Raw genomic sequence first — 24,181 nt, forward strand, 5'->3', positions numbered from 1 at the left:
CCGCAGGGTGGCCGGGTGCACCCTTAGAGATAGGGTGAGGAGCTCAGTCACCTGGGAGGAGCTCAGAGTAGAACTGCTGCTCCTCCACATCTACAGGAGCCAGCTGAGGTGGCTCGGGCATCTGTTTCGAATGCCTCCTGGGCACCTTCCTAGGGAGGTGTTCTGGGCATGTCCCACCGGGAGGAGGCCCCGGGAAAGACCCAGGACACGCTGGAGGGACTGTCTCTCGGCTGGCCTGGGAATGCCTCGACATCCCCCCGGAGGAGCTGGAGGAAGTGTCTGGAGAGAGGGAAGTCTGGGCATCTTTGCTTAGACTGCTGGCCCTGCGACCTGGTTCCGGATAAACGGAGGAAAATAGATGGATGGATGGAATATGCAACAAGTCATCGAAGACTGAAGTAGTAAAGTGTTATGATTTGACTGCCAGGTTAACTTAGGTTGGCTCATTATTAATGTGGCAAATTAGATAAATTAGAAGAGCAGCAATAACATGCCAAAAAGACTTCAAATCACAGTAATGCCTTTTAACAAGATTCAAAGAAGGTTTTCACGAGACCCGGTTAGATAATAAAAAAATCACTAAATGAAAATTATCACATGTGCTTTGAGAAGCCAGGCTAACATTTATAAATAAGCACTCAGTCTAAATGTCTCAATATATGAAAGACTGCAAATCTAGAAGGTTTCAAATTCATTAACCGGCACGTGGAGCCATTCCACTGACTCCATGTGGAAACATTTTGGCTGCAGAGTTTTGGCACTTTCAATCTGCGCTTCATTTTTGGTTGTTTCTTGTTGTATAGCACAAAAGCTGAGATTACAACTCCCATCATGCCACTGTCTAAAATGCCATTTTGCATTTTCAGTTTGTGACACAAATTCATCTTGCAGTTTTTCCATATTTACACTTGGAAAACTTTACACTCAGCACAGGTTCCTTGGTCAAGTCTCAGAGAGGTGAGAAGGTTATTAAAGCTGCAGAGCTTTTGGTAGCTTTGGTAGAGGAGTTCTGGAGATAAAATTTTAGGAGCTGGTCAAAAAGGCAAAGAAATGCAATTACTCAAGTGATGTCCAGGAATTATTAGTTATTTTGTGCAATACCTTACTCTTTACAAAATACAACGAAGTGAAAGTGACTCTGAAAGTAATACACTCATCTCCCTAAAATTAGTATTCTCGTCATCGGCCGAAAAACCAAAACAGTACAATACTGACTCATAGGAACAAGACACCTGTAAAAATGAGTTAATAGTCGAGAACACAGTACATGGAGGATACATTAATGAGCAGACTGATATTAGGTGGTGTGTAAATTTGCTGTCATTGTGTAATCTTGAAAAATGAAAATGAATCTTGTCAAAGCCACAATGTGCTTTCAACTGATTATTATAAAAGCTGAAAATTTAAAAAAAATACATATAAACATTGATGTGAAATGCACCAATAAAGGGGATGACACTGCAGCCAGGAATTTGTCCTGTTAGAGCTCGAGTCATAATGTCCGAGTTGAGACAAAGGCTTGACAGGCCATGGCCTTGTTGCTTCAGAACAAAGGCAGTTGGCAAAATACAAAACTTTTGGATTCTTTTAGCCGATTAGATGCATACTGATGTTTACTTTTTACTGTGGTTCTGTGGCAGTAAAATGTTGTTAGAGCTACTTTAGTGACAAAACTACACAGCTGTCTTGATGATTCTTCATTTTCTATCTGAGGCTGCTGTGGGAAAAGCACATACGCAGACAACCCATTTCCCTATAATCCTCGAAATGCAAGAGCTACAAACAATGAGCATTTTTTTTTTTTTGCCATGTTATGTTGCAAGATGCTGACAGTAATGTTAATCACGTGATGAGCAGTACCAAGCTAATGCAATTCCAGCAAACCCCCTGCAGTTCCCCTTCTCTACTCCGTGGCTGGATCAGTGGCACCGTAATGAAATCACACACTAGATGATAACTAAAATGCTGCAAATTAAAAGTAAAGGCTGCAAACAGCTAGCTACAGTATGTTCATATATAACACAGCATGTCAATGTAAGATGCTGTGGAGATGATTGAAATGAAATCCATACCGAAGTTTCCTCAGTCCTTATAATGTGAAAGTATGGCAGCATCCTGACGACAAGGACTTTGTCTTCAAAGGTTCGAACCAGTATTTTTAATACAAACATACAGTATGTGCACCTGTCGTTTATTTTTTAATTATATGGGCTGACATTTCCTCTGTATGAAAACAAATGCACCAAATTAGTTTGGATAAAACCAGTAGCTTTGAACCACTTAATATTTGACTAAAAAGTGACATTCTTTAAAGAAAAAGTAGAAAAGGCAAAACTCTGCCCATTAACATGGCAGAGTCCAAGAATGCAAGATCATGGACTATGTACCTAGTTAACAAGTAACAGACATCTACTATACAGATCCCCACAAAGCTATGAGGGTTAAAGCAGCAAAAATCTTTTTATTAGAGGAAGCCCCAGTTTAAACAGGACCCCCCAACTTAAAGTAGAATGGAGGAGGATTGGGATTTGGAGTTCTGGTATTAATATAAGAATTCATTATGAGATTTTCTTTCACTTAAAATTAAACTACCTGACACAAATGAAGATTCACAAATCTGTGTTATACTGTGCAAACAGAATAACTGATGCATAGCTATTTGTGTCTCCTGAGCTGACATGAGATATGATGCACTATGCTGCTGCCACAAATAGTGGCTGTTTACTGCTGCTTACACATTGCATAGAAATAATCACACGAGACAGTCCACCGCAGCTGTGAACTGTATCACGTTCTATTGTGAAAAGAGAAACATATTTAACAGTTGACAAGTGAACCAGCAGCTGCATGGCAGTGTGGTGGTTGTATGTGTCATATCCTGAGAGTTCCTCTGCATGTTTAAATGGCTTTGAATCACTAACGGTAATAATATATAATAATAATAAACATAATGCAGAAAAGCATTTGCAGAATGCTAATATATCACAAGGCTGCCATTAGAAAAATGTCAGAGAGGAAAAAAAACAATTGTGGCATTTTAAACATGAAAATCTCAATGATTACAATAAATGTATAAATTGTAGGATGGGCTGGATGCCCTTTCTGATTGTATTGTATTGTATAGGCATTCATCATTTGTGTCTTCCTTCTTGTGTTTACCTCAGACACTTGTGTTGTCTGGTACTCCTGCAGCTGCTGCTGGAAGCCATAGTTTGGGCCAACAAAGGAGCGAACAGCTTTGACTGCAGACAGACACTCCTCCCAGCTGTAGTGAGTAACAGTCATCAGATAGGCCACCACCATGGTAGTGCTGCGGGACACACCTGCAAGGCTACAGCAACACAATAGATATTTGGTTGGTTTGCATATTGTCATTAACTAGCTGAGTCACTGTAGTAAACAACAGCAGGTTCTGAAAGGTTTTAAAACTGAACCTCCAGGTACTACACAGGATTAATGTTATGTCACTTGTGAAAATACCTAAAGACTAATGACTGACTTGTTCTTGTCAGGCTTGTTTTTGGTAGAGCCCTTTGAAGCACACTTTGAAAGAGACTACAACCACAGTAAACATGACTTAACCCTCCCAAATGCTAAGAAGGAGCTGGTTAGAGCTTTAGACTTAAAAACCTACCAGTGCACGAGACAAGAACCACCATTCAGGCGACATTCATGGATGAAGCTGATGCACTCTTTAAAATGTTGTAATCTGGAAACAAACAAACAAATAACAATTTCCATAATCTGAACAAACTGATTTATAACAGTTTTCTGTAGTAAGGGCATGAAGAGATATCGTGCCACGAGATCTCGCGATATTAAGATGTGATGATATTTCTTGTCAAGGTGAAAACCGTTTCACGGTAGTGGTGTACGATAATTTGGTATCGATCCGATACCAAGTAAATACAGGGCCAGTATTGGCGATACCGATACCGATACTTTTCTACTTAGAAAAGCAGCTTAACTGCTTTTGTGTAGGGCAGAGCAATGCTTCATAATTTATGAAGTGAATGCAATATGCAAATTTGAATGAAAATTGAAAATGAGAATTTTCATGATCATTGAATGATTGTGATTTCTGAATTTCAATTAGTTGATTGTGATTATGATCATAATATAAGACAGGACATAGAATTTAGGCAAATAAAAATTAATTAAGTTGAAATGTTTTAAATTAAAATTTTTATATTTTTGTTCAGAAACAATATAACTGCACAACAACTCACAGCAGGAGAAGGGGAAGGGCAAAGTGAGCATGAGCGAAGTGAGGAGCGTAGTGATGTGCAATTGAAGTGATGAACTGGTATTGAACCATTTCAGGTATGCTGAAAAAAACTTAGAAGTTTAGGGCAGTGATCATGTGAGTGGGATGGAGATTCGAAGATTTTTATTGAGAAACTATATTTTTTCACGTAACTAAGCATCTCGCACTACGAAGCTGTATCGACTGGTATAGGCACGTGATTCAGACTTGATCGGTCACCGTCTTTTTCTGCACCAAAGCAAGCTTTGGGGTTCAAGGAAAATGTTGCTTCGAGTTTCGGAGCATTGTGTCAGATGGCCATCACGAGAGGAACGGTGTTTGCACAACCACTATGGTGTAACAGGAGTTGTGTACTCAATGTAGAAAAGATAAACTGATACGCACGTATCGATCGATACCGATACCAAGGTATCGATACTATCAATCCGCCCACCACTATTTCACGGTAACAGTACGTAACAGGAGGGCAGCAGGTGGCAAGGCGGAGTTGAGAGTGAAATTAGCATTGTTGAAGATTAGCCAGCTAGTAAGGCTAGCTAAGCTAAGATGTTGCCGAGGTCAGCATGGATGTATATGGACTGCTCTGCAAGCCATAAACTTAATGCTAGTTTATAAACTCTGACGCTGAATGTTTGCCTCCTAGGTCCAGGGGAATATCGAAAACCACACGTGGAAAACCTGATCAGTGCGATTAGCGATCCAATTGATTCATTTTGAATCTTTAGTGCTTACTGGTTTCAGCAAGAGAGGGTCAAGAAGAGAAAGATGTAGGAGGAGGACAGCGGCCAACATGCGGCTGCTGTGGGACAGCTAGTGCAGCAGGGTCAAATCAGATGAAACCGACTGTGGGAAACTGCAGCTTCTCATGCATAGTTCATGCACAGTTATAAGGTCCAAAGAGACTCTTGTGAAATCATACAGGGGAGAAGCCAGTCAGTGAGTTTGGGGCAAAACATTTTACAGTGCTTATTATACTGTTCTGTCTTTTACTGCATATGATAATTAATACGCATAAAGTACAAATGAAGCGAGTCATTACAAGATGATGATTTAAAACATTTCAAAATGCATTTGCATTGTTTTGCATTTTGTGACTTTCAGTTGAATAAAAGACCATTTTTCCAGTCACATATTTCATCATAGAACATTTCTTTAAAATACTGTTAAAATATCATCCCATCTCATGAGCCCAATATCATGTATCATCTCGTCTGGTGAGCTAAGTGTATTGTCACAACCCTAGTGGTATGCAGCGCAAAATATAAAAACAAAAGTTTAGATTTACAAATAACATTAGTATTACAACTCATCAAGCCAGGAAGCTAGCTTACTTTAACTAAAGCATAGTGGTTTCATTGTTGTAAAGCTAAAAATAGATGACACATTATAGGATATGAGAAAGGACAATTTGAACTGAAACCCCTGCGTCGAGGCCCTATCTCTGTTTCAAATGTGTTGCTGGAACTGTGAAGGGTACTGTTTGACTTTGACTGTAGAAAGTGCAGGTACATCTCAAATATAGTGTCAGAATGTGGCAGACAGTTTTGATAGAATTTTGTCAGTTCTAAGAGACAGACATGATGAGCAGTGATTTTCTTCCCCCAACCACTCCATCTTGTCATGTGAGAAAGATTGGTTGGTGCTCAAACAGAGAGTTTGTGGTAGACCAGAGCACAGACAATGGGGACAGACAAGGGAAGTAGCTGTCCTTGTTTCTGTCTAACTGCAAAATTACATCAGGGTCCAGCATTCATTTATACTGTGCCTAGAAATGATCAAGGGAATTATTCTAACTTTACAACAAAATAGAGCCACAGCCCTTTCTTATGGTGGTCCATTCATGCTTAAAAGTTTCTGTCCTCCAAATTTAAACATTACACAGAGGCTGTGTCAAACTCAAACATACAGGACATTTAAGCGCTAGCAAAAATGAATAACACATGACAAAGTCTATTGTCACCTAAACCAAAACTAAAAACACCAAATAGCTGCTTATTAGAAAAGATCAGAGAAAATCTCATAATGTGACTCTTTGAAATAAAAATGAACAGAGCAGCACAATGCAGTGCAACTGTAAATATCCTACTTGTTCACTGTCAGGAAACACTGTTGGTGTTTTGCATAATCAAGAAGTGCATGGCTGATAGCGCCGTCTCCTGAGGAGCAGATGCTGGTTACTCAATAGCAGACAGAATAACAGACTGGGGTTAAAATAGATTGACTGCCCCTTTTCTTTTTTCCTCCTTCCTGCCATCCAAACTCCTCTTCAAATGATGTCTCCTCAGCACTTTCTTCTGTCTTCCTAGCACAGAGGTTTCCGGTCATCTTGTTTAATATGCAGAAAAATATTATGATGAAGATTTGAGGTTTTAACCAGCTAAATCCAGAGAATAACACTGAAGTAAAAATAAATTGCTGACCTACCGTACTGCAAAATTAGCTTCTGCAATTCTACTCTGTGGTGTGCATAAGAAATCATTGTTATAACAGTGAACATTCATACTCCTTGAAAAAATGCACATTTCAGTTTGCAAATGACTTCACACCTTCACGGTCAATGCACTCTGTACATTAAAACCATTACCAGACCTGTCATGAGAATGTTCACCAAAAAGGGGAAGCTCCAGCCCTCCATTAACATGTAAAGGATGTTTGCAACCATATAAACTCAGTGTTAAAGACAATTTCAATTAACCATTTTGTATTGGTCAAAATGGTGCTGATATCACATCACCGCAATGGGTGTCACAACAGTGTACTTAACACGAGTAACGCTGGTGACCAAGTTGGCCTTTGTTCAGCCATTTGTCCCCCACTGCTTATATACAGCATGTAACTTTTGTTTTATCTAATACGTTTTTACTTGTTCTTGTAAGCCTCTAAGGATGGTCATCATTTCAGTTATCTTCTCATTTTTTACTGCTATTATGTAAGCAATGAAGCCTAATGAGACAGTAACTTTGATTTAGTGCCATACTTGCATCCATCCTAAAATACAGACATAAAAGCTTTATGGAAGTTTAAGGTTTTTCAAATGGGGGCTCAGAGCCTGCATGAGAAAGACAGTCCCTGCTGTGAACCTTACACATGTGAGGGGCCAACAGATCTGGCCATAGGGGGCCCCCAGCTAGTGGCGAGCATGGTGGGATGGCAGTTGGCCTCACCACTCCCATCAGTCATACCAGTGATTGCCACAGAGGGGGTTTATTAAAGCCCTGGGTGGTCGAGACCAACAGCCAGATGTCACTCTAAGGTTTCTTTCCTCTGCTGCTTGAGGGAGGGATGCTTGATTGCGACAGTGTTGGTCATACACCTCCAACCCAATCCAATCAGCAATATCCAACCAAATACTAAACCTCGATTCTCATTAACTTGCATTTCACTTAACTCCATTTCCTTTTTTACCAGCTAAAGTATATAGAGTTGCTCTTCAGACCCCAGACTTCAATTTCTGCACAGCTCAAAGTCACAGATTTCTGGAAACCAACAGAGTTAACTCCAGTCTGGGCCAAAGCCCTCAACATTTCTTCAATGTATTCACATATAAACTCTGCATAAACTTACTGTCTAACATCAGTCTGGTACAAAGTTCATTTTTTCTGGTCAAGGTAGACTGGCCTTAAGGAAACTTGAATTAAGAGTTTTGAATAAGTAGTAATACCAGATCTTATACCCCTCTGACAGGCAACATGTCACATCTTCATCTACTGTGTTGTCAGCAAGTTAATTACTCATCTTCCATCAAAAACATGCCCTGTTTTACCCCTCATCTTTATTCCCTATTTTAACATGACCAATCCCTTATTATTGTAGAGCCCTTGTCAGAGCAGACTCTTCTGTAGGCCAGTGGTGTAGAGAGCAATGTGCTTGGTGTCAACAGCAGCTCTACTGACCTGTTAGCAAAGAGCTTCACAGAGACACCTTGGAGGATTTAGATGTGAAGTTTTATGCAACCCTGTTCCAAGATCCCATCTCTGCCTGTGCAGGAACTTTGAGCACCAGCAGAAGGTGCCAGTGCAGCAGCAACGATATTTTCACTCACCAGCTCTAATACTCTTTTAGAGCGATGCTCAAACCTCAGCCTGTGATTGATGCTTCTGTTGCCCGTGGCGAGTGTTAAATCCAGGATTACTGCAGCTAGTGAGGTTAAAGACCTTGCATAGAAATCAACACAAAAACTATGACTAATGTGACCACTACAAGGGCGGAGGAACAGCTCATGCCTCTGTCAACACTATGTCTGACTGAACACACTCCATTTCTCTCTCTCTCTCTCTCTCTCTCGCTCACCCACACACATACAAACACAAAAAACAGAAACTCTTTGTCAGTATGCAATATTCAGGGATACTGCAGAATTAATTTAATATTAAAGGACCTAATTGGTTATAAGATGAGAGATACTGATAACTTATTTAAACACACTGAAGCTATTGGTCTCTTTGCCCTCTGATGCACTTTAGACACAATACTGTAGGTTAAGCAAGCCATTGTTAAAAAAATCTGTCTAAACTGTCAAAAATCTTCATATAATTTTTGTGACGGTTTGTGTTGGGACATCACACCCTGGGTCAACAATCTGGAGGGTAACGGTGTTGAAACCATACTGCATGACTCATCGTGAATTCAGAAATTTGCACATATGAGGACACATAAAATCTGATTTATAGGAATCAATAGTACTTCTAATTGTTTGTGTGTGTGTTTACTCACAGGTTCTGGCTAGAAGCATCAGCTGCATGAATACAAAGGTACGTCATGTCCTGTAAAACATGTATGAAAAACTGTAACTGAAACAAAATTGTCAGAATTGTTGCGCTTGATATCTGGAGGTCACCAATTAATCATCAACTATATTTAATTTAATGACTAAAAGTATGTCCCAGGTCATTTTTGCAGATGGGCATCACTTTTATCTAATCCTATCTCTAATGAGCTCTAGTTCCTGAAGGTCTGGTATCCAGAACAATTTCTAATCTAAATATATAGTAATTTGTTATTAATGTTTTCTGGTGTTTAGGTTTATTTATTTAAAAAAATAACTACAGTGTTAATAAATCATTTCCCTAGTGTTCAAGACAAGCATTCTTAAATGTGACAAGGGGAATGTTGTGGATTTTGCTAAGGCACAATGAATAGCAAAGCTCTCTTTGATAAATCACTTTCAGCTGCTATAAATATCAGTCTCCATGCTAGGCACACAACTAATTTTGTGATGTAAAACCGAAAACTCATAGAGCAATGAACAATACTTTATTGTACCTATCTCTGGTACATTACACTCTGGTAATTACACTAGATGGGGGGGAGATAAAGAAACTTTCTATGGTTTGTGATTGTACTAGCTCCTGTCCCTAAACACTCCCAGCATTTAAACTGTCCATTCAGCCACAGAACTCTTTTGCTCCAACCATAACGCACGACTGTCCCCTGCTGGCTGATAGGACACATCACATTATTAAAGAGATGAGGACAGTGATATCAACACTTCTCAGTAAAATTTTCAAGAGAAGTACTGGTTTGATTCATAACAACTTGTCATGAATACAACATAAAGTACCGCATCGTCCACTAACCTCAAATACAGGCTTAGCATTGTTGTACACAGACAGGATATGGGTGATTCCATTCTTAGAAAGACTTTCTCTGTTTTCTGCATCTGAAAGAAAAAGACAGAAGAATATATCTCACCAGGCTGTTGCCAGTGAATTTCACACCAACAACTCTGCAAGCTGCTGCAGAACCAGGCCTCTTCTGCAACATCGTGATCAGTCTGCGGTCACTTGCTCCTGTCACTTGAACTAATTTTAGCCATTTTGCTTGTGCCAACATGATCCATCGTTGCAGCAGCTAAAGTTAGAAAGCTACAAATGCCACATTAACTGGGAGGAGGCTGTTCCAGGTTGAGGGAGTGGCACACTAACAACTGATGACTTTTATTTTATGTGAACCAACACATCTATCTTCTTAATTGTCTTTTGTCAACAATGTATTTCCATCTTTTTACTCTCAAATCTATGCTTACAGGAGAACAACTTTCAGGTACAAAATCTGATGTTTGATATTTAAAGCCATGTACTAAATATACTAAATCATTCCCAGTTAATATGGGTAAAATGCAAGTTCTTTTGTCCATATTTTTAGAAGAATACAGTGTGTGGCATTGAATGGTGTTTATAGTGGGTAGGTTCGATATAATAATGGTCCTATGCCTTTTGTGCTGAAAGCCTGACCTAACCCAGCTATTCTAGATGTAGTGAATTTACAAGCATCAAAACGAGTAACATCATGTTCATCTTACCTCTTATATTCCCAAGATAGAGTCCATCCACAACCTGGGAAACAGCAGTCAGACATTTTGCATTCAGTTTAGATATTCATTATAGTCCAGCTTCAAAAATTTCACTTGGAGCAAATGTCCTGGGTTTAACCAGATTGGATTTAAGATTTAAGGCTTAAGAACCAAGTACCAGCAAAGGAAACATTCCCTCGAGCCATACAAGGCCTGAAGCAACGGTCCATGGTTATTAGGATGAAGTAAGAAGTCGCAAGCAGCCCGCCAGTGCTGCTGTACACATCTGATTATAATGTAGTCCAGTACAACACCACCTTTAACTATGACTTCAATAATAAACATATAATTGAATTTATATATTTATGACAATTTCACAAAAAGCTGAAACATTTTGAGGTTCATAAACACAGATGTTAAGGCAGAAGTGTTGCACTGAAGTGCATACAATTGTACAGGTGTGCCCAATAAAGTGGCCAGCCAGTGTATGAGCATCAGTGTAACTCTGCATGTTAACAGTAAACCTTCATGTCATCATTCAAAAAGTGAATGGGAATCATAGCATCAAAAGTAGGTAGGTATATACAAATGTTAAGCAAACTTGAAATAAAGTATAACAATGCTTTGCAGCTTGTTATTGGGGGAGGGCGACAGTGCGGTCTTGAAGAGCAGTCGTCTCCCAACCGGAAGGTTGAAGGTTCGAATCTCAGTGCCTGCTGTCCACATGTCGAAGTGTCCTTGGGCAAGACACTGAACCCCCCGATGGTTAGCTGGCGCCGCAGATGGCTGCCTCGGTTCTGTATCGGAAACAAATTCCTTGTGTGCAACATGCTTGGTCAATAAAGGTGATTATACCTTATCCCCCCCCCCCAGATGGCCAGAGTTCGGGGTCAGCGGGGTGGATTCAGTGCCTTGCTCATGGGAGACTTCAGTAGAGTAAAACCAAGTCTTCTGATTCAGGGTGAGTCTCCCAACCCATTGGTTGTTGTCCAACAATTGTTGTAGCTCATAATGAAAGGAATTCATTTCAACTGCATCACATCTCAACCTTGCGGAAGTCTTGTTTACATATTACTGAAATAATTTTCAAAAGCATTATTTGGTTTGTTTACATCCACCCTACCATGCAGCAGGATATCAGTGTGGGACAGAGCAAAGCACGCGAGTTACAGATCAACGTTGAGTAGAGGGTCCGTAGAGTTCACCACAAAGAAACCTCAGACATAACACGACAATTAACAAAACCAAAAGCCTACCTTATTCATTCCATTGCCCATTGTGACTCTGATCCAGTCTACGACGAGGTACGGCACTTTAGTATGTAGACCTGCTAATGTTACTATTTCAATATATCCGAAACGCGACGCTGGACGGACTGGCTTCCAATTCATAAAACAGCGAATAAGCGTTGCTATCTTTGTGTCCTGTTAAACAACATTATCAAGTTCCACCGCCATGCCTAAAACAATGATGTTATGAATTCAGCCTTAACCTTGTCTCGGCTCCCGACACAGTTCCGTCATGTTGCAGCGTCTTCCGGATTGCTTTGACGTGAAACAACCGATTAATCCGGTAAGTGACATCACAGCATGTTGCCTGCAGCTCAGTTTCTATCGGAGGACTGAAACGCCCATGCTGTAGGATTACAGTCAGACAGTCTAGGATTTAGGCGTGTGCACATTATGAGGAAACCATCCCTTATAAGAGGAAATCCCTTATAAGACGTAGCGATTTTTGAATACGGAAAAACTATTAGGAAGATGAACATCCATAAAATGAGAAAAGCTGAATTCCTCCTGTAATCCTAGGCTTATACTATCTACATCCACCCAAATCCCCCAGAATACTTGCTTCGAGTCTATATAATATTGATTACCATGACAAGTACAATTAATGACATACAATTCAAGCATTCTCTACCACAAAGTATACATCTACAATGCCAATGCCAGGAAACTATAATGTTATAAACCCAGGACAAAGGTGTGGAGTTCTTGATAAGCACTATGTCCCCGACTTAGCTTAATAATCACGTTCAGATAATTACAGGGGCTTGTTAAGAATTCACACTGATAGAAAAGCTGAATGCTATTATAAAAGTGTAGGGTTGCCACTGCTGGGCAGCTATTTTTATTGTAATAATCTCTACCAATTACACTGACTAACTTAAGTGAATAGTTGGTAAAGATATATTGGGATTTAAGTTTATGAACATGACAGTTATCATTTGCTAATGCAAAAGTTGCAGCTCATAAAAAAACTCAACATTATCAGGTCACACTGTAGAGCACTTTTTCTTCTATTTGAAACACACCAACTAGACTAAATTTATATCAAATTGTCTAGTACTTCTCACCTGCCTTCCTGATATGAAAGTAACTTAAAGCCATTTTTCACATAAGTCAAAAATTAAGACAACCGAGTTAGTTTTATCAGTTTAATAGTTCAGTTTGTATGTTTATCACACACAATAACCTTAAGAGGAAGTGGTCTTCCACAGTGCAAAGACTGAGGTAATGTTGACAATTGGTAAGTACAGAATATATTCTTGTATCTCTGAGTTGATCTGCCTTTATCTTCAAGTATGTGGCATGGTCCCCTGGGTTGTTTACTTTTTCCACTGCTTGTTTTCGTAGTCCCACTTGGCTGAGAAGCCATGTACTGGATTGCTTCTCATGTCCAGCATCCTCTGCAGCTCCTTCTGTTTGTACTCTGGATCGAATGTGTGTGGGACTGGTCCATACACTGCAAACATACAACATGTTAACCCATGAGCCTAATTAGACTGCAAGCAAACAACTAGCCCAACACTGATGATGGAATTGCATTCTGTTTTTCTGAGTCTATATGTGGATAACACAAGAAGCTCTACAGCCTATATTACACATAGTTGTATGCCAAAAACAGCCATTTTCCCATACTTACCATACATTCTCTGCCATATCACAACCAGGCCAGTGAAGCCGAGGAAGAACAAGACCCCACCGAGCACAGATTTCCACTCTGATGATCCCTGATTCATCTCAGTGAAGCTCTGTTTGAAGCTGATCCGGTACACTGAACATCACAAACACAAAGATAAGTGATCATCATCTTTCATGTCTTTACTGACATACAAAACATACAAAATGATGGTGGAAAAAGTAACAGCAACCCTAGGCTTCTGATGTCACCAAACGTCAACTGGGGTGGGTGTTAGCAAACATGAAGTTCAATCAATAAAACAAGAACTGAGGTGTGAGAACTACCTTGACTTATTATAACACTCAGAATCAGTGAGCTATTCACAAGCAGCATCAGCTGTGAGCCATGCCTCGCAAAAAGAGATCTCATAAGACCTACAATTAAGAGTTATAAGCACTTTATTTGGCCAAGTATGTTACACACACAAGGAATTTGTTTCTGGTACAGAACCAAGGGAGCCATCTGCAGCACCAACTTATGTAGTGGGAATTTGGGGTCCAGTGTCTTGCCCAAGGGCAATTCAACATGTGGACTGCAGGCACTATGATTCCAACCTCCAACCTTCTGGTTGGAAGAAGACCGCGCTAGCCCCTGAACCACAGCCATGATTTGGTACTGTAGCTACCCTCCATAAAAGTCATTGGTGCCCTGCCAAGATCACACCCAGCCAAGATCACTGCAAAGACAATACAGAATGCTTAATGAAGTTTAAAAAAAAAAGAAAAAAAAAAGAAAAGAAAAACAGGTACTAGCGTAACAGCTAAAGACTTTCAGGATTCATTGCAGTTGCTTAACATCTTATGAGTCAACCATATGCAAAATACTGAACAGGTATGGTATCCATGGCAGGACACCACAGCGGAAGCCACTGCTATCCAAAAACAACACTGCAGCATGCCTGTAGTTTGCCAAAGACCACCTTGACCCTCCATAACACTACTGGGAAAATGTCATGTGGACAGATGAACTGAAGGTAGAATTGTTTGGAATGAACATAAAGCAATATGTATGGGGAAAAAAGAGAACTGTGTACTAACATGAAAACATCATCCCAACAGTGAAGTACAGCAGAGGGAGCATCATGATTTGGGGCTGTTTTGCTGCCTCTGGACCTGGACCATTTGCCATTGTGGAGGGAAAAATGAATTCCCAAGTTTATGAAGGTATCCTACATGATAATGTCAGGTTGGCTGTCCGCAAGCTGAAGCTCAGAACAAGCTGGGTGATGCAGCAGGACAATGACCCTAAATATCAAAGTAAATCTACTACAGAATGGCTTCAGAGACACAAAATCCACCTTTTGGAGTGGCCCAGCCAGAGCGCAGACTTCAACCCAATAGAGATGCTGTAGAATGATGTCAAAAGAGCTGCTTACACCAGATGTCCTAAGAATATGGCTGACCTAAACAGCTCTGTGAGGAAGAATGGTCCAGAATTCTTCCTGAATGTTGTGCAATCCACAGCTAAGAAAGTGCTTGTTTGAGGTTACTGCTGCCAAAGGTGGTTCAACCAGTTATTAAAACATTGTGTATGTTTAATGGGCATGTTCAAAAAAAGATCAATCAAGATCCTGATTATTTGTGTTGTATCAGCTTAGAAATACTGTTTGTTGATATTTGACTGGTGAAGATCAAATCACATTTCATGACCAAATTATGCAAGAAACCAGGAAATTGCACACAGTGCTGTTACTTTTTCTTGCAACTGTATGCTGTATTACTACAATATTTGCTGGTGATAAAATCTGTTTCACCAAGAGTGATGAACATTTTAGAAAACTAGACTGTTGAGTGTACAAGTCCTACATGCAAGCTTTTCATCATTAGAGAGTACAGCCCAGGAACCCTTCTCCTTCTCCTTCAGGGACTTCTGCACTGGACTCAGGTTCTGCACATAGGACACTTCTGGCAGGGGGCTGACCCGGCTGTCAAAGTAGGCAGGGAGAGAGTAGCCCTCAACTTTAGCAACACCTGCAGGGGATGACAGTGAATGACTCATCAAACACCTACGCCTTCTTTTGTGTCAACCTTCTCTAGAAATTCCTACCATATCTGAAAGGTCACATGTATTCTACAACTATGATTATTTAGTTTACTGTTTTTAACACTATATTTTGAAAGAGAAAGCACTACAATGACCGCTATGTTGGCTGTCATCCATATCACCAATGGTATTCCCAAGTCTTTGAAATTTGTTGCTTTTTTAGAATAATTGGTATAATGCATACAAATTATTGGTGTTTTGTTGCACCTGATGAACTCAAAACCTTTCTACTATTAAATTACCTTAAACCAAACTAGGTTAACTGTGAATAGTCTAATTCAAAAAATTTTACAAACACAGAAAGGTTGTCTAGATTTAGCTGAGAATGTGCTAACCCATGGAATTAGCACTGCATTTTGCTGTGTACTCTCAGCCTATAGTGAATTATTTAATAAAAATATTTACTATATCACTTGAGATCTCCACATATATTAATGTGCATGCAGTTAATACATATCTGGCAGGATCTAATTAACTGTGAAGTTTAAACTTTTGAAGTATATTTGTAGTACCAGCTGGAGTACCAGTTCAGGTCAAGATACTTGTGTTTACAATAGACTAGTACAAGAAACTATGTTGATGGAAGCCCTTTCACCAGTATTACATTTGAGATTTTGCATTTTAATTTAATCGAAACCTGGGTTTTTGAAAAGTCAACTGTGAAAAATCTCTCACATCTCATCTCTAGCTCTGTGACTCAAAAGTAATAATCAATGTACAAGCATCAGACATAAAAACAGTAATTATACAGGGTGCGAACTGGCTCTATTATCGAGTCACCAACCAAAACTGAAAATTCAAGTAATATTTACCGTGTCCTCCACGTACGCTCACAGATGCAGAGATGGCACGCTTGCCAAAAAGGCGAAGGGCTCTGATGGCCAGCATTCTGGGGAAAATGTCACAATAAAGATATTAATATACTCATTATGCACTTTTTCACACATTTAAAACACACTAACAGGTTTACACATCCTCCTTACAATAATTATGACCTAATCACAGTCCATTTTTCACATTACCATGAAAAGTTATCATGTTTGATCAGTGGACCACGTATATAAAAACATAAACATACATAGTTAGTGTTATTTAAGCTAACCTTCATAAAGCTGCACATATGTGTCTGGATCCTTAAAGAGTAATTAAGTCTTAGTTATATACCTTATTTTAAATACACCAATATTTGCATTTAGCGCCAAGTCACGCCGCTTGCACAAACTCTTTATTTACATGAGTGTTGACTTGGACTGTCTCATTGTGCATCCTAATGTAGTCTAGCAAAATCGTAGTGCTAAGCTAAAGTTAGCATTAGCCGCAAACACAAGGTCATAGCGCCCAGGAAAAACAAACCACAGAAATACCAGTTTATTTCACACAATACTGCAAATTCATGATTTTACCAGTGTCTGTGACTGCATTTAAATGACCATATGGTAGGCCACTGTGACATAGCTGACGTTACTGTCCCCGCAACACATCTGCATCCACGAATATGATGCTAGAGGCTAATGACACTGACAGCTAACTGCTAGCCGGTGAATTACCCAGTCTAGCTCCAAAACAAAGGCAAAGTCACCTGTACACAAGTGTTTATTTTCGGTTAAAACCGCCAAATAATCTTAGGCCGTTACTTAACTAATAATATAATATCATGGTATGTACAAAAGGCAAGGTGAATATGTTTCCTAATTTGTTAGAAATTAATAAAACTATACGACCTACTTTCGCTTCCTTGTTCCCGTCTACCGATGGTCCTAAAGGAAGTGCTACAGTGAATGAGAGCGGAAATATGTAAGTTACGCCACAAGGTGGTAAAGCCACGGAAGATGGTCTCATTTTACGATATTTCCATTCTGGTTTACGGCATCAGCGCGTGCATAGTACAAGGTGGAAGCAAGCTTAGCTTGTCGGTGATACTACTTCATCTAGCAAAAAGGACAGTCGTGTTTTTGCTAAGTGTAAAGCTTACATGTACTCGCTAGAAAGCTTAGCATCAACAACATATTCCGGCAGTAAGGTGACTGCTGAAGTAGAAATCTACTTTTCCCCGGGCATGAGAAGTAACGATAGCTAACGGAAGAAGTATCATATACCGATCCAGTCGATTGTCTTATAAACATGCCTATTCAACTGACAAGTCAGGCTTACTGTAAAATGCTTTTACATGCTGCCAAGTATCCCCACTGCGCCGTGAATGGATTGCTGGTGGCAGAAAAAACCAAGGAGAAAAAGAAAGACAGACACAGTGACCCAGTCTTGTGTGTAGACTGCGTGCCGCTGTTTCACGGTACACTTGCACTGGCACCAATGCTAGAAGTAGCTTTAACACTGGTAAGTAAAATATACACTCAGCTGCTAGTTTCTTGATTACACATTTTAAACAGATACAGTCTAACGTAACAGTCCTGCAAGGAAAAGTTTAGTTCTTATAAAAAGGGTATGCTAAATATTAGAATGACTTCTCTGTATAACAAAATACTCAGTAGCACCACAAACTACAGCTTTTATGCTAAAGTTGAATCAATAGCACTGCAAAGAAGTTTCAGAAAGTATAAAAGAGTGTAATATGTTGAAAATGAATTTGCACTGACCTTTCCTGTCCTTCTGTCCCTTCATGTTGACTCCACGGCCCCTGCTCCTATCTCAGATCGATACTTGGTGTAAAGAAAATAATTATATCATTGTTGGATATTATCAAGCCAATGAGCGCACAAAGGATTCAAGGTAGAGACAACCTAATGGACACTAATGCCCTGGTGTTTGGGGAAATGTTTCTGAATTCTGATGCATTAAACGTTTGGTTCTCTCTCGTGTAGACCCAACCAAGTTGCAGAAAAAGTGGCTGCCAGGATTTCTGAGAACTTCAGTGAAGCAGCAATTGTTATGGTAATAGCAAATAATTTAGACTGGGTTTATGCAGTATGCTGGTGGTTTTTGTCCATTTATGTCAAGTAGTACAAAGACATTACTGCTAACTAGGATTTTTTTAAAGCATATGGTACATTTGTAGTCGTACTAAGTAGCAAATATGTGCATCCCAGGTTCCAGGCAGCCACTTGTTTTCTCTCACTACAGAAGAGAAATCAATTGACAGAGTCTGAAAACCTTAAATAGGTGCTTTGTCACAGCAAGCATTTCACTCCAAAATCTGAGCTTTGATATCTACCTGCTGATCATTGTTGAATCTTAAGATGAACGTGTATAAACACAGAAAGGGATAATGTGTGTTTGCATTGATTAGGCTGTTAGTCAGCAATTTTCTGTTTTTCCCTCTAGGTGGACAACAGTAGATTAACACTGAGCTGTTTTGAGCCTATTGTGCTTATCTATGATCATCATGAAAACAAGTGGAAAAGCAGAGAAGTAACTTCGTAAGTGCCTTTGTGTTACTACAGCATTTCACTGCAGCCCCCCACTGTCATCTCTCCTGTTGTGATGGAAAATCAGGATCTTGAACTGGTACAGCAGTACAAATATCATGGCAACAAACTGTGCTTTGAGCCCCAGGTGGATGCTGTGTGTAAAATAGCACAGGAACGCATGCATTTTTGCCATAATCTTTGCAGTTTTAATGTCGATGCCACTTTTAAGAAAGTGTTTTATTGAGTCAGTTTTCTTTTATCTGTTGGGACAGGTTACTGTCTGTCAAACAAAAATTGTTTACAGGGTATTGCGAAGGTGTGTATTTATTACTTCTGACTGTGGCTCAAATTCCCCCATAAAGATATTGTACCTTGACCTCAGCAGGTCACACAGCTTCTGGCATACATTGTACAACATGTGGATAATTTTAATGTATTAATTGCCTAACTTATGTTTTTGTCTGTCTTCCAGTGAGTCTTTTGAGGACTGGAGCGAAGCACAGAAGATCACATCTGCTCTGTTAGAGGGAAGGTCTTACGAGAACTTGATTGACTTTGACAATCACTTGGATGATCTAAGAAACGACTGGACCAACCCCATGATAAACAAGTCAGTCCTGGATCTGTGCTAAGACCCTCAGTCAGGAGTATCCTGGACACATACACTGCTGCCATTTCAGCATGCATAATGCTACTTATCGTGTAGCACAGGAGTACAAAAATGCTGAACACATAGTCTTTGTTCCATCCAAAAGGTCCTGTACTGATGGGAGCTTGTGGAGCACTGACCAATTTGGCCAAAATCTCTTAAGGGCAAGCGCTTTATGTGCACTGCAGGAATGTGTCCATCTTCATAAGGTGACTAAGTGCTTTTGAATGCAATCTAAATGTTTTTTTTTTCTGCAATGGTTTGTGTTTATTCATAGTTGTGTGCATTAAATTAAATCCTAGAGTATTTGATTTATTTTTTCCTCTTAAATTTTATGGCCAGTAGCCATACAGAGATCAAGTCCTAAATGAAACTTAGGTGATAATAGTACTAGTGAGGTATGAAATAATATTCTTAATTACATTTTTAGTTTGTCTTAAGCCTTAGAACAACGTTAATACATCTAGGGCTGTAGAGAGAACTTTTGTGGGCATTAAATTAAAAAACACTCATTAAAAACTATAACATGAAAAGAGAAGGTAGGAATCACGTTTTGTTATATTCGATTATGTGTCACATGCCAACTGGAGTCCTATAGATGCACCAGCAATGAGAAAGGGAGGATTGACTCAACAGCTGTAAACATAAAAACCTTTGCTGCCTATAAAAACATTTCTCTGGTGTATGTGTCCTGTTATTGTCACTGGTGCAATTCAGAATGTAATTCTGGATGGTATCCAGTACATGTAGGTGTAGTGGCTCTTGATTGTTGCTCCGGGTGGTTTGTTCAGAGGTCGACACAGATTCATACAGGAATGCATGAGGTTTTTTTCTGTTTGACAAGTTTGGTGATTGTACTTTATATGGATTTAACCACTCTAAATCTGACTATTAATAACCATTGTTAAAAATTGAAATACTTAACCTAAGGATATGGAATTACCTTTGTATGTGAGATTAGAATTAATAAGAGTTAATTATAATTGTGTGGCTGTCACATTTTTACAGAACTTTTATGAACTCATTAATTGAAACCAACTTTTAAAATTATGCAAGACTCATTTGATAACACTTATTTTGCGAGATGTCTTATATCCATGTTTTGACAGTTGGAAACAATTGCTTAGCAGTCCCAGGACTGCAGCTTTTTGTTTTACTTTTGTATAGCGCTGTATCAGTAGTGAGTGTCACAGTTGATGACTATGACACCATGACTGAGTGTCATAGTACTGTTATCTGCTCTTATCAGGTAAAGTGGAGAATTATTTGAAAGGTAATTTTATGCCAGTTTGGATGACAGGATGTATATGCTAATTGACAATGAAGTAAAAATACAGAAAAATAAGTTTATTCAGATCACTTGCACATAATCTTCATCTGCTCTCAATAGGTCTACTGACTAATTAGAGTTTGACCCTTCACAGTCTAAAACCGTTCTAGGTGTTTTCAGCAAGTGATGATTCATGGTGCATGTTAAAATAAGAAACTATGCTGAGCTTTTCTCACTTGTACTTATTTTCTCTTAACTGTACTCCTGGACTTTACTTGTCTGTTTTCAGTTTTTCATAACAAACCTGTCATAAACTCTGCCCTTACAATGTCACATGCTTCTTTCCAACTTGCATATTTTATTTCTTGTATGAAAACCCTTTACAGTTAAAATCTCCTAATCATGTGCATTAATTAGGCTTTCTGCACACCATGATGGCAGATGTCTTTGGCTCCCATAGCAAGTTGTTTTATTCACTCATGATTACAGAACTTGCACAAAGTGTGGTGTTCATATTTCACCTGCTGCCTATACTGCTACTAGCCACTAAAAGTAAGGTAATTATTAGACGAGTGAGCATAGGAAAGAATATCAGCTGTTTTCATTTAAGGCTTCAACTAATCATGTTCATTATTGATTAAAACAGACTATTTTTCTAATAAATTGTTTTATAAACATCAGAAAATAGTGAAATCGTTGTTCATAATTATCCAGAATCCAAGTTGATTAAATGTTTTGTCCAACCAACAATCTCAAGCCCCAAAATATTACATGTATACATTAAAGAGAGGAAAAGCAAAGGTCAAATTGATTAGTTGCATATTTGGTTTATAACATACAGTGTATAAAATAATTTATGAAGCCAATGTTATAACTAAATACATTTTGATATTTAAAATACTTTTGCAGAAATAACATTTTGACTGCAAGTCATTAGCTTATTTAAGTATTTTTAGATTGCGGCGCTGCATCTTCAGTAAGGGATGAATACTTTCACCGCGGTCTAATGCATGGTTTATGTACTTGTACGCACAAGAAATACCGTAAACAACATTACAACAGATTTCAAGTGTAAGAAAATGACATGTAAACCTAGTGGCGTCCTAGTCTTAAACATCATAACACGGGGAATCTTGCCACCTAGTGGCGCTTATCTGCAACTGTTTATACTGTCACATGACCAACTTCTTCCTGTAGGCCCAGGCGAAGCAAACATTTAAGGAGCGGACAATATCGTCATAGCCAATGTCTTCCTTTGACGCGCAAGCTTATATTCCTCAAGCTATTGTTTAGCCATAACGTGTAGGGGTTTACGTCCACAGAGATACTTTGGAAAGTGCGCACAATGGTAAACTATGTTCACGCCACGTTTAGTTATCATGGTACTTGTGAGTGACGACACTGTCTACTCCTTCTATACCCTGTCGAGTCATGCGTCTTGAGGAGCGGGAACATTTTGCAGTGTGATTGAGAGTAACGCTTGGGAAATAAGAATATCAGCAATGGATCCTTCGGAGGTAGAGTTCCTGGCAGAGAAGGAGATGGTGAAGATAATACCAAATTTCAGCCTGGACAAGATTTATTTGATCGGTGTAAGTAAATCACTTGTAATTGTCGAGATGTTGTTTACCACACTGTTTAACTAGTTGGTTTTAGAGCGGGTGCTTCATAACATTAGCCATATTAACTCAGTACAGTTAGCGCATCCCAAACCCTGCCGTCTGAACGTGTGTGAGCTGCAACGTTTTGCACAGTCAGATAACATTATGTGTATTTGTGTCCGCAGGGCGACCTGGGTCCCTTCAACCCCGGACTGCCTGTTGATGTTCCCGTGTGGCTAGCTTTGAACTTGAAACAGAGACAGAAATGTAGAATCGTTCCCCCCGAGTGGATGGATGTTGGTAAGGTTCACCCATACACGTCATGCCACTGCTTCATGTTTTCAAGTCACCAAGAGTGTGAAATAAGTTTACTATCACTTGTAATCTCATTACTGGATTACTGAATATGGATGTGGTAGCTTTTTATGAGCTTAAACAATGGAGAAGGTGTGTCTATGCATTTCTTACAGAAAACAAATCCCACGAGAAGACAAAAGCCAAACAGGCAGTAGCACAGCTTTTATTTTGTAATAGATTTTGTAAAACAATGGAGCTCTATACCACAGGGGAATAACTTGTATCAGGCTCAGGCTACACAGAAAATACTTGTTTGTTGAAATATTTATCAATGGTTTTGAATATTTCATAAGATTTGTTGACAGTAAGATAAACAAAACGGTATCCTTTAAAGATTTCCCTTCCATAGTTCACCTCTCTAAAGCCAGCAATGCAGAAAAAAGCTTAAATATTTAGCAGAGCAACGATTTATTGCCATTTGTACTGATTTCTTCCATCTGAACATTTGGTTCAATAAATTGTTTGCTCCACCATGCAGAGAAACTAGAGGAGATACGGGAGCTTGAGAGGAAAGAAGATGCCTTTACAGCTGTTCCCAGTCCTTACTACATGGAGCTGACCAAGCTGCTGCTAAACCAGTGAGTGCTAGAAACTTAAATAATGCCCATGCAGAAATAGGACCTTATTGTGCCGATGTTGGTCAAAGTAATTAAACAGCCCGAAATACTTGCTAATCATCTGTGTATGTGGTGCTTACGTGACATGATTTGTTTGTGCAGTGCATCTGACAACATTCCTAAAGCAGATGAAATCCGCACACTGGTCAAAGACATCTGGGACACACGGATCGCCAAACTCCGCTGCTCCGCCGACAGCTTCATCAGTCAGCAGGAGGCTCATGCCCAGGTAAAAATGTTTGAGAATCCTATGCTGTATCTGTAGCATGAACAAACTACAGTTAACTAATTATGTTAACATGATATAACAGAGCTGAAACAATTACTCAAATAAATGACTTGATCAGCACAGGAAATTATAAAGCAGCATTACCTGATTACTTAGCAAAATGCCAAGAATTCAGCGGTTCCAGCTTTTCAAAAGGGAATCTGTGATGGTTTTCTTACTCTGCTGTGATTGCAAATGATATATACACAGTCAGGGAAAAAAATTATTTGAACCCCAGCTGATTTTGTAAGTTTGCCCACTAACAAAGAAATGATCAGTCTACAGTTTCAGTGGTAGGTTTATGTGAACAGTGAGAGACACAACAATAACAAAAAAATCCAGAAAAATGCATTACAAAAAAAGTTATAAAGTAATTTGCATTTTCATGAATGAAATAAGTATTTGATCCCTTTGCAAAACGTGCTTTCTCTGGCTCCCAGGTGTATTTTATACAGGTAACGAGCTGACATTGGGAGCCCTCTCAGCTC

General features: G+C 39.3%; 4 protein-coding genes across 5 annotated transcripts in view; 2 read left to right on the top strand and 2 right to left on the bottom strand.

Moving 5' to 3' along the window:
* The window catches only part of dusp22a (dual specificity phosphatase 22a), a 17,282-nt gene extending 5,066 nt beyond the window's left edge, over window positions 1-12,216 (bottom strand). Inside the window, exons 1-6 of the mRNA XM_020610213.1 lie at window positions 11,816-12,216; window positions 10,569-10,602; window positions 9,844-9,926; window positions 8,981-9,030; window positions 3,635-3,709; window positions 3,160-3,331 (exon numbers count right to left, since the gene is read on the bottom strand). Of these exons, the coding sequence (XP_020465869.1) occupies window positions 3,160-3,331; window positions 3,635-3,709; window positions 8,981-9,030; window positions 9,844-9,926; window positions 10,569-10,602; window positions 11,816-11,950 (549 nt within the window). The 5' untranslated portion in view covers window positions 11,951-12,216. The remainder of the gene's footprint in view (window positions 1-3,159; window positions 3,332-3,634; window positions 3,710-8,980; window positions 9,031-9,843; window positions 9,927-10,568; window positions 10,603-11,815) is intronic.
* Window positions 12,217-12,982: 766 nt separating this feature from the next.
* Window positions 12,983-17,377, bottom strand: cox4i1 (cytochrome c oxidase subunit 4I1). Of its 2 annotated transcripts, none has more exons than XM_020609628.1 (5): window positions 17,292-17,377; window positions 16,379-16,455; window positions 15,329-15,493; window positions 13,485-13,616; window positions 12,983-13,304 (listed from the first exon to the last, which is right to left on the bottom strand). In XM_020609628.1, exons 2-5 carry the CDS (start codon window positions 16,452-16,454, stop codon window positions 13,168-13,170), a joined length of 510 nt encoding a protein of 169 aa, XP_020465284.1. In that variant the 5' UTR covers window position 16,455; window positions 17,292-17,377; the 3' UTR covers window positions 12,983-13,167. The 2 variants fall into 2 exon arrangements, with proteins under 2 accessions (XP_020465284.1, XP_020465291.1); XM_020609635.1 differs by having other exon boundaries at window positions 17,288-17,345.
* Window positions 17,378-17,399: 22 nt separating this feature from the next.
* On the top strand, window positions 17,400-20,079 carry emc8 (ER membrane protein complex subunit 8). The gene is made up of 5 exons (XM_020609615.1): window positions 17,400-17,900; window positions 18,217-18,293; window positions 18,386-18,455; window positions 18,846-18,940; window positions 19,404-20,079. Exons 1-5 carry the CDS (start codon window positions 17,688-17,690, stop codon window positions 19,561-19,563), a joined length of 615 nt encoding a protein of 204 aa, XP_020465271.1. The 5' UTR covers window positions 17,400-17,687; the 3' UTR covers window positions 19,564-20,079.
* A 1,925-nt stretch (window positions 20,080-22,004) lies between these two features.
* The window catches only part of gins2 (GINS complex subunit 2), a 3,649-nt gene continuing 1,472 nt past the window's right edge, over window positions 22,005-24,181 (top strand). The window contains exons 1-4 of the mRNA XM_020608949.1: window positions 22,005-22,442; window positions 22,637-22,751; window positions 23,287-23,386; window positions 23,528-23,654. Coding sequence (XP_020464605.1) covers window positions 22,353-22,442; window positions 22,637-22,751; window positions 23,287-23,386; window positions 23,528-23,654 — 432 coding nt within the window. The 5' untranslated portion in view covers window positions 22,005-22,352. The remainder of the gene's footprint in view (window positions 22,443-22,636; window positions 22,752-23,286; window positions 23,387-23,527; window positions 23,655-24,181) is intronic.

The sequence above is a fragment of the Monopterus albus genome, unplaced genomic scaffold (genome assembly GCF_001952655.1).
Source record: "Monopterus albus unplaced genomic scaffold, M_albus_1.0 scaffold4.1, whole genome shotgun sequence".
Taxonomy (NCBI): domain Eukaryota; kingdom Metazoa; phylum Chordata; class Actinopteri; order Synbranchiformes; family Synbranchidae; genus Monopterus; species Monopterus albus.

Bases quoted from the DNA above. Each gene is read 5' to 3' on its own strand.
- emc8 (XM_020609615.1), top strand. From the start codon at position 17,688: ATGCCTATTCAACTGACAAGTCAGGCTTACTGTAAAATGCTTTTACAT. The intron at 17,901-18,216 runs GTAAGTAAAATA...CTCCTATCTCAG, and splicing joins TAGAAGTAGCTTTAACACTG to ATCGATACTTGGTGTAAAGA. The intron at 18,941-19,403 runs GTAAGTGCCTTT...TCTGTCTTCCAG, and splicing joins AAAAGCAGAGAAGTAACTTC to TGAGTCTTTTGAGGACTGGA.
- cox4i1 (XM_020609628.1), bottom strand. From the start codon at position 16,454: ATGCTGGCCATCAGAGCCCTTCGCCTTTTTGGCAAGCGTGCCATCTCT. The intron at 15,494-16,378 runs GTAAATATTACT...CATCCCCTGCAG, and splicing joins GAGCGTACGTGGAGGACACG to GTGTTGCTAAAGTTGAGGGC. The intron at 13,305-13,484 runs GTAAGTATGGGA...GTATGTTTGCAG, and splicing joins GATATGGCAGAGAATGTATG to TGTATGGACCAGTCCCACAC.